General features: G+C 33.1%; 2 protein-coding genes across 2 annotated transcripts in view; one reads left to right on the top strand and one right to left on the bottom strand.

The window, feature by feature from the left end:
- LOC125841693 (disease resistance protein At4g27190-like) overlaps positions 1–5,060 on the top strand; it is a 35,370-nt gene extending 30,310 nt beyond the window's left edge. The window contains exons 2-3 of the mRNA XM_049520860.1: positions 2,767–2,937; positions 2,988–5,060. Of these exons, the coding sequence (XP_049376817.1) occupies positions 2,767–2,937; positions 2,988–5,060 (2,244 nt within the window). The remainder of the gene's footprint in view (positions 1–2,766; positions 2,938–2,987) is intronic.
- Positions 5,061–10,247: 5,187 nt separating this feature from the next.
- LOC125841692 (nudix hydrolase 8-like) lies at positions 10,248–13,890 on the bottom strand. Its single transcript, XM_049520859.1, has 10 exons — positions 13,740–13,890; positions 13,545–13,590; positions 12,355–12,649; positions 11,993–12,058; positions 11,618–11,755; positions 11,438–11,515; positions 11,276–11,326; positions 11,137–11,171; positions 10,808–10,916; positions 10,248–10,682 (listed from the first exon to the last, which is right to left on the bottom strand). Exons 1-10 carry the CDS (start codon positions 13,888–13,890, stop codon positions 10,476–10,478), a joined length of 1,176 nt encoding a protein of 391 aa, XP_049376816.1. The 3' UTR covers positions 10,248–10,475.
- Positions 13,891–14,523: the final 633 nt, after the last annotated feature.

Genomic DNA, 14,523 nt, shown 5'->3' with positions numbered 1-14,523 from the left:
GCTGGCCCCAAGCGAACCCTTGGCCTGGCTTTCTTAACTCAGCGGAAACCTAACTCAACAAAATAACTTCATGCAAAGCAAAATCATAAGACAACTTAACTGATACAAATCTGGCCATAAAGGCACCTCGGATCTCAAAATAGAGTATTTACATATATACATAGATAAGAGACTCAAAACTAGTTGACTGACTGTCTGTCTGTGAAGCCTCTAAAATACTGAGATGGATGTTGGGACAGACCCCGCAACATCCTAATAAGACAAAAACTAAGAACACAAAATAATTGAGTCCTCCGGAATGCAAGGAGGCTCACTCCTGACTCTGGAGTGCTCAGCTGGATCAACGACGTGCAGGATGCTGATCCGGGGTACCTGAATCTGCATCATCAAACGATGCAGGCCAACTGGCATCAGTACATGGAATGTACGAGTATGCGAGCGGGAAAGCCAAACCACAACTTAAGCTTGAAAGGAAATACAAGAGAACACTTACCTCGGCTCTATACGACTCATGACTAACTGAACGCAATATTTAAAGCAATAAGACGCATGCAATATATAAAGCTTGTAAAACAGTATAAACAACTTAGCTTGTTAATGATAAAACAATAACAACTCAACTTTACTTATATAAAAGTAAAATAACTTATGTGGGAGGTTCTTTAACCGACAACCACCACTATGAGCCCTAGTGATGATACAACGCTTTACCTCGCGTTGCCCAAGGACCATCCTATACCTTGCCGTGATATAGGAAGCTAACTTTACTTAGTGGATCCACTAGCTTAACTTTCGTGATCATCTAAAAAGTATGATCCGAGAAATCCCATGTTGGCGCATGGTTCTTATGGAGAGTTGAGTAAATCAGAACTCGTGTCCCCAATTCGGTGCTCAATACTACTCCCAAAAATACTTTGGCTCATAATTGTCTTTAAACACATTTTTCTTTAGTTGAGATAATTACTCAAAACTTAGTCCAAAGGCTCTTTTGGAAAAAAAACATGGTTCCCCTCTTACTCAAATGTAACAACATTTATAAACTCCTTTGGGAATACTTAGTTCCCTAATAGCCTTTTTAAAAATGAACTCAACTTTAAACTCTTGACTTAACTTGAAACTGAGACTCTTACTCGACTTGAAACTTGAGACTCTTACTTAGCTTGAAAATCTATACTCTTTTACTTGACTTCTAACTTCACTTGACTTGGAAACTATCTTTCCTTGAAACGGAATTATGAATTCAAGGTGTTCGATCACATGTTATGGAGGGATTCTTGAATGCTTAGACGTACTTTGAAGTGTCGGAAACAACTATACAACATAGGTATAATACTTGAGAACATGCATGAGAAAGTGAGAAAAGAATGGGGGAAACTTGGCTGAGACTTCAAATTTCTGGTGACACAGATGACATTTACGGACGCCATCGACGGACCGTAGATGGACTTACGGTCCGTCTTGCAGGTCCGTAGATCGCGTTAGAAACTTCCCCAGAATTCAGTTAAAAAAATGACGAAGTGTTGACCTACGGCCCGGACTCACGGTCCGTAGGTCAGGTTACGGATCGTAGGTCGTGCCCGTAGATCGATGCCCCAAAAAGCCCAGCTTCTGTCCCAATTGACGGTTGACCAGTACGGACCGTCAATCGATCTACGGTCCGTAGGTCACGCCCGTAGATGGGAATCAATAGCCGAAATTTGCTGAAAATTTGATGGTGAATCAACTTCAAATGGTCATAACTCTTAGAATCATAATTCCCTCAACATACAGTAGATTTCAACTCAAATACACAACCCAATCATGTCTCACAACGAACAATAACTTCCACAACACAACCAACAACATCAACAACAACTAACAACTTCAACAACTTCAACAACAATTCCAATCTTTTCTCAAATCATAAAATGAGCTTGGTGTGTGGGGGAAAGCATCAACCCACACAAAGAACTCACATACCTATTAGGGATCACCCCCGACGATAATCCACGACGGAAACTTGTTGATCTCCTTTCTCCTCTTCTTCTCTTCTTCTTCTCTTCTTCACCCTTAAGAACCCTAACTCTTTCTCTTTTAAAATGGGATGAAAAAATGATCCAAAATCAGCCTAACACACAATGTAACCTCAAAAGAAATAATTTGTGAAAAGACCAAAATGCCCTTAAATTTCCGGACGGATTTCCCTTCCAACTGCCCAACTTCTAAAGGGCATAACTCCCTCATACGAACTCGAAATCGAGCAAAATCGGTGGCGTTGGAAAGATCGTTCCACAAGATTCACAACCATAACTGGAACTACTCCTAACTCATCCTGAGTTAGGAGTTATGACTGCTCACAGTTGGCCAAAAACTCACTTTTTCCCATACTAAACCAAATTTCCAGATTCTAAATTTTTCCAAAAAAATGACTACTTTCCAATTTCAAGCTTCTTCATATTCATTTTTAAATTGTCGGATGTTACATTTAATTTATTTTTCTATTCATTTAGGTATAATATTGATTGAAAATTTGAATATGTACATTTTAATTTAATAAAATAAAATTTTAGTTAAAAATATTTTAGAATAGATATTTAAAATAAATTTTCTCTATAAGATATTATTTTTTATATTTTTTCCTATTATAAATAAGTGTAAATTAATCTTTTAATTTGACAATTGTTGAAACAAAGCCTCCTACAATCATTCGTTCTCTAATTTCTTGTATAATACAAACCATTGTTGCATGTTTCACTTGTGGGTTAATTATTCTTTTGGGTATGTCAGGTTGGCATCATCGGAGTGTGGGGTGCAGGAGGAATTGGGAAAACTACTTTGGTGAAGAATTTGAACAATGAGCTTAAACAGATTGACGTGTCAATTAGGTCTAAACTGTCTTTTGGTGTTGTGATATGGGTTACAGTACCCAAACCCGAAACACAAATAGACATAAGAAAGGTTCAAGCACAAATTGCCAATACGCCAATACGCCAATAGACATAAGAAAGGTTCAAGCACAAATTGCCAAAAGATTAAGCCTAGAGGTAGATACTGATCAGGGAAGTGAAGAAAGCAATGCCAGCAAAATCTATCAAAGGCTAATTAAGCAGAAAAAGAGTTTCCTTGTGATACTAGATGATGTTTGGGAAGCTATAGATTTGGATAAGGTAGGTGTGCCCCAACCAAAAGATCACGCAGGAAGCAAGGTTATTATAACTTCTCGTTTTTTGGATGTTTGTAACCAAATGAAAATTGACACCGAAATGAAGGTTTACACATTGGATGAGAATGAATCTTGGGCTCTGTTTATCAAAAATGTGGGAGATGTTGCCAATCGGAAGGATATTCAGCCATTGGCAATGGAAATTGCAAGAGAGTGTGATGGTTTACCTTTAGCAGTCACTGTTATTGGAGCATCTCTGAGAGGGAAGAACATGGCCGAGCAATGGGAAGATGCTTTGGAATCACTTAGAAAGTCTGAACCTAATGCCACATATGTAAGAGATAAGGTTTACCAGGTCATCAAATGGAGTGTTGATTCTTTAGAGCAAAGAGGCAATAGAAGTGACATTCAAAGTTGTTTCTTGTATTGCTCCTTATATCCAGCGTCTATTCCAACTGATGATCTCATACATTGCTGGTGGGCAGAGGGGTTCCTTGGTGAACATGACACATATGAAAAAGCTTACAACAGGGGAATCGCAGTTATCGAGTATCTAAAAAATGTGTGCTTACTAGAAGAAGCCCATGAGAAGGATTGTGTGAAGATGCATGATGTGGTTCGTGATGTTGCTAAATGGATAGATAATACCTTTGGGGATGAACACAGTTCTGTTATTCAAGCTGGAATTAAGTTAATTAAGATTTCAAATGTTGAAGTAGTGTCACCTTCTGGCAAGAGATTATCTTTCATAACCCAAGGAATTTGGCGTCTACCTGTTAACTGCCCGGAATGCCCAAAGACAACATCTTTACTTTTGCAAGACAATAAATCCCTTTCGAAAATTCCCGATAAATTCTTTTTGTCATTTCCAGTTCTAAGAGTTCTGAACCTGAGTTATACTAGAATTACAGTACTGCCTTCTTCCGTCAATAATTTAGGTCAACTACGTGCTCTAATACTAAAATACTGCTATGAGTTGAAAGAGTTACCAGCTATTGGTAATCTTTGCAATTTGCAGTTGCTCGATTGTGATAGTACAGAGTTATGTTGTCTGCCGGAAGGAATGGACAAGTTGACAAATCTGAGGCTATTAAATATGGCTTTAGGTGAGTTTATGGAGAGCATCGACCTGGGGGTTTTCCACGAGTTGCAAAGGCTTGAAGTGTTACATCTACCCATAAGACATAGGGGTGTTGTTGGAGCAACTTCTTTTGATGAGATATCACGTCTACCCAATCTGACATCACTTTTGATTTACTTGGATAGCTCGTCAATTTCAATTTTGAAAAGTGACCACACCTGGATGAAAAGATTGAAAAGATTTCAGATTACAGTTCAGAATACTACAACTCATCATGAGGTACCATTCAACAAGTCAACAAGGGAGATACGCCTCTTAGGTTTTGACATTTCCAATAACAAAGTCTGGCTCTCAAGCATGTTGCAGTTTGCTTCAGATTTGTACTTGGAAGAATGCATGGGTCTCACGGAGTTCATTCGGAACAACAGTTTTGATGGATTAAAATCACTATACATAAAGCACTGCTCTTGTGATTTTGGACCATCGGAAGAAGGAAGTGGACAGTTTGATGATCCTTTGCCAAATCTGGAAATTCTCAGCTTCTATTCTGTAGATCATTTAAAGAGTGTTTCTGATTTCGGTCATTTTCTGGGTCTAAGATTTTCTAAATTACGCAAACTGGATATACTCTTTTGTTCAAGTTTAACATGTCTTTTTAATGTTGGTGGAGCTTTTTCTGTACCCAGGCACTTGGAAGAAATTACACTTTCCCATTGTAATCATCTGACAGAGTTACTGGCACAATTCGGCTCAAGTCAGACGACATTCGTTAGCTCAGAAATTCCAAGAGTCCGAAAGTTATGCTTGGTTCGTTTAACCCCATTAGGAACGTTTTAGGAGCCAGAGAGTATGTGGGAACACCTGGAGGAACTTAAGGTGATCGGATGCAATGGAATAAGGAAGTTGCCTCTCTCTATTCAAACCTCCAACAAAATCAAGGAAATAAGAGGAAATTCAGAATGGTGGAACCGCCTGGAGTGGGATGACGAAAAATACAAGTCAAATTTACAGCATTGTTTCACTCACAACCACAGGTAAAAATACCGTACCCAAGTTAGCTGAAATTCGACGTGTGAGTTCATTTTTTATGAGTGAACATAATATTTCAGATTTGACTTCTAGGGTTGGGGTGGACTTTTTTATTTGATTGTCATTCTTAGTGTTGAATTGATTTTCTTTTTGTATTAGTATTAATTTGATTTTGATTTAAGCTTTATTATAACTAGTATACGTGCTCGCGCGTTGTGCGGATAATTTAAAATGTGATAATTTTATACTTAAAAATAACTAATAAAATGTATTATGCACTTAATAATACCAATAACTTAAAATTACAATGACAACTAATTTTATCCTAAAAATGGCAGTGGTTTTTTTGTGATGCATGTAGATTTTTAATTAATATTTAATTTTTTATTTTAATGATAGTATATTAGTATACTACTCTTAAAAAAACACAAATTTAATTGACAAATCTTTTTATTTAAACCTCCCAACTTTCACTCAGAAAACTGAATAAATAAATAAATAAATATGAATGTCATTCTTGGCCAAATTGATGCAAATTATTATTTTTTGTACCAACTTCAACTATTTCAGAGATGCTAACGGATCATAATTAAAAGTATTATACTTATTTTATTCAGATATTCAACTTAAATAAAATATTCATTATACTTTGTCTTTCTAATATACCAAATATCAAATGCATCAAAACTTACATTTATTTTTCTAATTCTCTAAAAAATTTCACCACGATACATAAACTTAAAGGATGTTTTTCACTTTCATGGGCCACTTACTCCTATTTTTTCTTTATCTCAACATCGAGCAAAAATCTGATGATATAATATAATTATTAAAAGTCGATAAAAAATTAAAAACAATAGATACAAAAATATATAGGAGGATAAGAAGAAGAGATTCGTCTTATTTTTTAAAACGTGGGCAGATTTTTTTTTCAAAAAAAAAAAAGATTAAAGTTATCTTCTTCTTTTTTTATTGTTTAAAATGAAAATATTTTCAGATTTAAAATATTTCAAATTTCAGATTATAAATTAACTTTGTTAATTGAATATGAATTATGTTTTAAAAAACTCCATCGTGCATAAGTATTCTTCTCCTTTAAAGAGATTTTAAGATTTAAATTGTTTTTAATTTTTAATTTCAGATTTTAAATTAATTTTGTTGATTACTTAGTTACTAATATATTTTTTGTTCCTTTTCTGATTTTAATTTAAGTATTTCCTTACTAAATTATTTTATATAAATATTTCTCCTATTATATATTTAATATTTAATTTTTTCCTTTCCTGACATAGAATTTGTGGCCCTGGCATCAACATCCTTGTTTTATCTTCTTCATTGCTAATAACATCCTATTTTCAATTCACTGATAACCATCCAAAACATAACATTTTTGAATTTCAAAATATTTGTAATATAAAAAGTAAGTTTTTCGTGAAAAGAATTCTTTCAAAAAAGCATAACTTACAGTTAGTTTCATCAGACCAATAGTATTGTACTCAATTGTGTCATCATGTGTCTTAATTTGATATATATATATATATATATATATAAGAGATCGAATGTAAGATAGTTAAAGAGAAAACTAATCATATATAGATAATCATGATAATACTATATTATATCAAAAAACTCATAATTTGAACTATCATAGATTTTTTCAATATGAAAAATAAATTCACAGAACCTCAAAAAGACAACGAAAACAAAGTAAATGTATGCATCACAAAGTATTTCTTCTTCTTCTTTCCCTGTTGATTAATGGAAAAAAAAAAATAGAACAGAAGGAGAAAGAATTAGTGCTTGTTGAAAGTGGGTTTGAGTGTAGAGGTAATAAAGAAACGTGAGAGGATTTTAATGCTTGAAGTGGAGGTTAATTTGTTTCCCTTATTTTTCTCTTTTTGTTTAGTAAAAGTTCATTTGACAGTTTTTAAAAAATATATATTTTAAAGTTATGCGGTTTTATCAATCAACTTAATTTTTTAATTATATTTTAAAACGGTATGTAAATCTGCTATTATTTTTAAAAATACACATACTAAAAAACTTTAAAATATTTTTTTTTTCTAATAGTTAAATATATATGATATAATGTATCTATGAAATTTTTCTAATATTGTTTTGATCAAACAAAAAGGTCTTGAGATGCTTAACAACTACACTTTTTTTTAGTTTATTTTTTTTTAATTTAAGAAGTGTAAAATTAGATAACTGTCACAATTCTTAAAAAGGTTAACAACCCACGTTTATTTATTTATTTTCCTTTCAAAACTGAAAACACATTTAGATTTTATGATTTAAAACCGTTGCCGAAATTTATTTTTTTAAATAAAAATAGAAAAAATGATACCGGGAAAAGAATTTTATGTGTGACTGTCATTTGGAACATTTCTGAAAAAATATTAATATTATTATTATTATTATTACTATTATTATTATTATTATTATTATTATTATTATTATTATTATTATTAGTTAAGTTTGTAATTTTATTTTTATAATAATTTTAAATTTGAAATTATTCCTAGAAATTATCCACTAATTGAATTGTTCCTTAAAATTATCCACTGACTAACGTGGAGCAGTTATTTGTTTTGTTTTTTTTTTAAAAAAAATATTAAAATTAATAATCACACTCATGTTCTGCAATGTTTATTTTTTGTATTTAAGATTTAGATAGTTAAATTTTTTAGTTATTATCTTATATAAATTTTGAAAATTATAAAATGATTATATCACGTTAATTTTAAGTAATTCTCTAATAAATAAATTTAATATTTTAAGTTCGAATTTAAGATAATTACAAAAAAGTTGAGTTTATTATTTAATCCTATTACATGTAATTAATAATTTTAATTATTTAAAAATCCTGTTTTTTTGTGGTGCTGGCATGTGTCATTCTAATTCTAATTATTGACATGTGTCTATATTTATTTATTTAATTAATTATTATTGATTAATAATTATTTAAAATACTAAAAATTTGTGGTGTTGACATGTGTCATTTTTTCTTCTCATTTTATATATAGAAGACTACTAACATCTATGGACTATAATCTTTATTGGACCATTAGGAATTCTAACTTTCAAACATGAAATAATATATTAAAAGATAAAAACTATGAAAAAATATAAGAAATATTTAAAAAATATTCAAAGTAAATATCTTTACGTATAAAATAAACTTTTAAAATTATATATATTTGAATTTGGTGAACTTGATTACTTTTTGTGTGTTTATATTTTCTTCATGAGCTCCTATATGTATATTTGATTGAAATGAGATGAATCATCATCTCCTAATAAGTTGATATTATATTATGCACATTCATGAATATAAGATTGAATATGAGTAAGGCTTGAGCACGTGGAGATAGTCCATGTTGCAATGGTTTTATGTTTATGAGTGGGGCACGTGGAGATCGTTTGTGCCGGAGATTGTTTGATTTTGTGATAGTACATTGAGATTATCAGCACAAGCATGTAGAGACCGTTTGTGCTGGTATATGGACCTTTGCGAGTCCCCCATGGGTCCCGATTATCTTACCAAGAAAGCTGCTGTGTATATAGGATTTTGGCCATTGTATTGCATTGCATTTCGTATTGATTTGGTATTGAGTTGTTGAGATGGTTGTGGTACTGATTTGACTTGATCTAATCCAATCTAGCCAATAACCTGACTATTGACTCCTGAAGCATCGAAGCGCTGTTGGGAACCATATGAGGTTGGGCTGGACCCCCCTACCTCAGTCTACTGCTCAATAACATTATATTGCTCAAATACGGGCTAATGAGTTCAATGATACCCATATTGATAGGATTGAAATTGAGGTAAAATAGTTCAAAAATTGCTACGGAAATAATAAGGGTAAAATCAAATTTTTAGTTGAAAATCAAGTTCTACAAGCCAAAAGGAGTTCGTGGTTGAAAAACTCATTTAAAACAAGCAAGAATCGAGCTCTAATCAAGAATTTTACAACTTTTTCAACTTTAGGAGAAAAAACCAGAACTCACATTTAAAATGCAGTCAAAAATGAGAAATTTCAGGAAAACTTTGTCAAAATCAGTTTACCCACAATACAAGGACCTTAAATTCCGAAAATCAATTAAAACTCATTCCAAATCGACCTCCAAATCAACAATTTTCGATTTCTCTACTTTAGGGTTTAAAATCTCAACTTAATGGATAGAAATCATGAAATATGAAAGGGATATTTTGGGGGAAAGAGTAAAATAGGGTTAGATATACATACAATGATCATGAAAGAAAAACGCATCAAAAATCACCTCAAACTGACTTTTCTAGCTCTGAAAATGTCAAAAATACGAATGGGTTAGAATAGATGTTTAACTCAGCTATTTCCTTACTAAAACCCATTTGTCGTCGCAAAAGTCTATTTTATCGCCACTTAAAGTGTATACAAGCAACCTTGAAAACATCCTTTTGATCCTTGAAACTCATTCGGAATCCTATAAACATGAACCAATAGTGCAAATTTATCTTAAAGCATGTTTTGGAATCAATGAAATTGTCGATTTTCAAAAAATATATGGTTATAACCAAAATACCCCCTCGGAACCCATCTAGGCCAAAAATTCAACTTTTTATCTAAATATCCAAATCACAATTTAAGATCTCGGGACTCTAACCTATCATCTTAATAGAGAAAACTCGACGTTCTAGACTCAATAAAATTGATGGAATTCCCATACGACGCTCAAAACTCATAATATTAACCAAAGTCAACCATATCAAAAATTCTCAACTCAAAAGTTGATTTTTCACTTACTTAGGACTATTCTAGCTTGTTACATCGGCCTGCTGTCTAGTTGTAGTTGGATTTCAGGTTTTCGAAATGCTCCAAATTCTGGTTTATTTGGTATGACATAAGTCATTTTCCTGAAAAATGACTTTCAGGTTTCAGTTCTAGAGTGAAAAGTATTTTTTGCATCCAGTGTTTACACCAGAACAAAACATTTAACCTTGGCAGTTAAAAATTATAGTGAAAAAACTAATAATAATGTGAATGAGAGTTACTTGTGTGATGCATTTTTTGGTTTGGTGCAAACATCCGATACAGAAACCTAATATACAAATTATAAAGAAAGAAAATCATATGACAGTTACCTCCCTGTAACAAGTTCTTTTGAATAATTTTAAAGTATATTTACAGAATCCATAACCTATTGATTACACATATACACAAAACAATACAGATTGTGATGCTAACTGGCTTGACAGTTCAAATTTGGATCATCAACTGTGTTAAAGTACAATGTAGAAAGTTTGTCATCAAACTTGGAAACCAGTTGATGGACAGACAATCCGCAGTACCGCTTCCCTAGTCTAGCGATGAAAATGTCAATTATTTTCTTGAACATATCGTCTTCTTGGATTAGAGGTTGCTCCACAAACTCAACTAGAGGCATCCACTGCATTGAAAAAAGAAAAGACAGCTCGAGTAAATGCTAAGTCGCATAAAGCTGCAGACTTAAAGTCTAACTCAACCTCAAACGCTAGCTCATCAGGTGAGTATTACCCAATACGATATGCTTACCTTAGCATCCTGAATTTCTAGATCATCAATCATGATCTGTTTTAACAGGGGTCTTAACAGGCAGACAAAGAACAAATCTGACTTTTGAAAGGCCACATCGTGAACATGCCTGAAGAAGTTGAATAAAGCTTGAAATATCCTAAAGGAGACGGTGAAATCTAGCGAATAGCAACTCCACATACTCTGTGTCTGAGCCAAGTTGTTCAGATACTTATGGTATCAGCATTTTGTGTTCTTATAAGATTTCTAATACAACTCTTCCTATCGATAAAAAGGTGTAATATATATGATAAACTCATAAGTTATTTGAAGAGGAAGAATTGTGTTACCTGAAAGCCATAACCTCCACAAATTCAGTATCAATCTGGAAAAAGTAATGAGAAAAGAAAAAAACATCGCTTAGATAACGATTGGTCGTTATGTGTTGCTAAATTAGGAAGGCGATATGTTTAAGTGAAAATTGCTTACGCCAGTTTCCTCCTGCACTTCTCTCACAATTCCTGTAAAAATCTCCTCGGACTGAGTTTGACGTAAAAACTAAACCGAGTAAGTATACAGTTCCATGCTTCAATCTTTAACCAAGTCAAAAGAACCAAAATGGTAAGGTGAAATTGCAATAGAGGAACATACCTCATGAATAAAACCAGTTGGTATTTTCCATAAGCCTGAAAGAGCCGGCGTAAAATGTTTCTCTTGCACGACAAGCACCTAAAGCAAGAATTTATTAGCCTAAGAGACTACACAGAGAATTTAGAAGCTCATAAATATTACTACTAATTAGGAAGGCATTGCAAACAGAAAAACACACACCTCATTTTTATCGTTGATCACAAAACCCCCAACTCCAACTTGATGCGATGCATTCGAAGGAAGCATACAGGGTTCCTCCGGAATCCAATAAGTCATCATAACATATCCTCTTTCTGCATGATGGTATTGAAATCCTTCCTACAAAATTTAGAGTTCGATTCTTACAAAATTACTAGAGCTGTATATTATTGTGTAGCACAGTTAGCTTATTCTCTTCATGTATTTATATCAACGTATTCTTTGAGTAATGAGACAATCACTACTAGCCTGAGATAACAAAGAAAAGTTAAACGATTGAGTAATTTCCTGTATCGATTTGGGTAAAGTGATGGTACGAAATACCTTTACTACAATTCATCAACAAAAAGGAAATACCTTTACTGCAACAGGAACTAGATCACATTTTTCCAATGGTAGCTTAAGCCAAACTCCCTTCTTCCCCTGCATCATCGGGGGCCATCAATGAGCAAAAGGTGTTATATAAGTTTACTTTCAATACACCAAAAATTACTATGCCTCATTCCTAAACAAATTGGGGTTCTGTCTATATGAATTCACCAGGCTATGAAAAGTACAAGTTCTCTGAATTTCCTACTGGCATAAGAGTTGTCTATAAAATAATAAGAAAAAATATGAAACGCGGTGGCTTTCACTCGTGTATTAATCAACACCAGACAAGAAATCGAGTCTTGAAATTTGAGACTAGTACAGTATAGTAGTTGGTGGAAATGAAGTACCTTCACTTTCCAATGAGAGAGAGATGCACGAAGCACAAAGGTAAATTTGTCGGGATCAGATGGTAGTCTATCTGCATTGACGAGTACTCCTCCATATTCATCGTCAGAGGCATCAAGCAACCATTTATCTCTAAAATACAAACTTGTATGGTTTGTACCGTTTATCTTATAAGAGAAAGTGTCCTCTAAGAAATTCTTCTTGCTGACTGATCTTGTAGCATCATAAGAAGTGCTTGAATAAGAAGCCTTTGTTAACAGCCCTGAAGTTAAAAGTGAAAATTTACAAACATTCAAACTTCATTTTGAGATACAAACAGCAACATTTCTCATTTAGTAGCATTAGTGGCGTTATCTAATAACGCGTAGATTGATAGATAATATTCTTCTTGATGACTGCATTAGTAAAAGCTAATGATGCATTTTGTATTGCCTTATTATCGATTGTTCTACTTCAATTTCATGCTTCCTTGCTCAGAGATCATAAGATACTACTCTCTCCGTTCCATTTTATGATCATCTGAGTATGCTCTTTCCTTTTTAATTTATTTCGAGAAGAAGCATAACCAATTTAGCTTTAAATTTTCCATTTTACTCTTAATGACCTGATTTTATAGCCGTACAGAAACGGCATGACATGTTTAAGACCGTTTCCAGAAGTCAGTCTTTTCTTTTTTAGACTTAGTATTCCGTCAAATAACTTCACATAAAATGAGACAAACAGAGTAATATCTTCTTATTCCCTTACAAAATCAATGGACAGGCAAAATAACCTTCTGATTGAATACCAAAAAAAAGGTCCACACCCCTAAGTAAATACTCCATCCATTTCAATTTGTTTGTCTTAGTTTTCTTTATAGTCCGTTCAAAAATTTAACTTTACTTTTTTGGCTAACACGATTCAGAAGTCTTACATATTTACTTTCTTAAATTATGTGTCAAGTAAAAACAACACAAACAAATTAGAATGGGAGGAGGATTGCAGGTATTTGGAATGCTTCAAATTCTGGTTTATTTGGTTTGATGGAAGTCATTTTCCTGAAAATGACTTTCCGGTTTCAGTTCTAGAGTGAAAAGTATTTTTCGAATGAAAGAATTTATCTGCATCCGGTGTTTACACCAGACCAAAACATTTAACCTTAGCAAATAAAAATTATACTGAAATGATTAATAATAATGTGAATGAAAGTCACTTGTGTTGCATTTTTTGGTTTGGTGCAAATACTCGATACAGAAAACCTGATATACAAATTATAAAGAAAGTAAATCATATGACAGTTACCTCTCTATAACAAGTTCTTTTGAATAATTTGTAAGTATATTTACAGAGTTCATAGCCTATAGATTACATATATATACACAAGACAAAACTGATTGGTGATGCTAACTGGCTTGGCAGTTCAAATTTGGATCATCAACAGTGTTAAAGTACAATGTAGAAAGTTTGTCATCAAATTTGGAAACCAGTTGATTGACAGACAATCCGCAGTAGCGCTTCCCTAGTGTAGCGATGAAAATGTCAATTATTTTCTTGGACATGTCGTCTTCTTGGATTAGAGGTTGCTCCACAAACTCAACTAGAGGCATCCACTGTATTGCAAAAAAGAAAAGACAGCTCGAGTAATTGCTAAGTCGCATAAAGCTGCAGACTTTAAGTCTAATTCAACCTTAAAAGCTAGCTTATGAGATAACGATTGTCCAAAAGTATACAAGGAAACACCGTCTCATTTTCCCAACCAATACGGGGTGTGTGTTCCGGAACTGAATAGCTGATGCATGGACACTATGATATGCGGAACCAACATTGTGACACACAAGAATAAGGACGAGTCTGAATCTGGTATAATGTTAAGAAAAATGGACATGACTCAATCTCAAATACTAGCTCATCAGGTGAACATTACCCAATATCATATAAAGAAACAACCTATTTGCCAACTAGTGTGTGTCTCTTCATATAAGAATGAAATGCCGATTTATTATAGATTGACAATAGAGAATTGAATTTATTTGCATTTAGTGTTTACATTAAATCAAAATAATTCAACTTAACATTTAAAAATCATATTGAAAAAATAAATCACTTGGACCATGGTTACGAAAAATAGTGTGAATGAAAGTCACATATCTTACATTTTTTTTTTGTTTGTTTGGTGTAATCACCCGATACGG

The sequence above is a fragment of the Solanum stenotomum genome, chromosome 10, assembly GCF_019186545.1.
Source record: "Solanum stenotomum isolate F172 chromosome 10, ASM1918654v1, whole genome shotgun sequence".
NCBI classification, from domain to species: Eukaryota; Viridiplantae; Streptophyta; class Magnoliopsida; order Solanales; family Solanaceae; genus Solanum; species Solanum stenotomum.
The sequence above is the reverse complement of the archived record's forward strand: the minus strand, read 5'-3'. Positions and strand labels throughout refer to the sequence as shown.

Coding starts and splice junctions, on each gene's coding strand:
- LOC125841692 (XM_049520859.1), bottom strand. CDS start 13,890: ATGTCCAAGAAAATAATTGACATTTTCATCGCTACACTAGGGAAGCGC. Junction 13,591..13,739: donor AAATTTGAACTGCCAAGCCA/GTTAGCATCACC, acceptor TTTGTATATCAG/GTTTTCTGTATCGAGTATTT. Junction 11,516..11,617: donor TGATCAACGATAAAAATGAG/GTGTGTGTTTTT, acceptor TTCTTGCTTTAG/GTGCTTGTCGTGCAAGAGAA.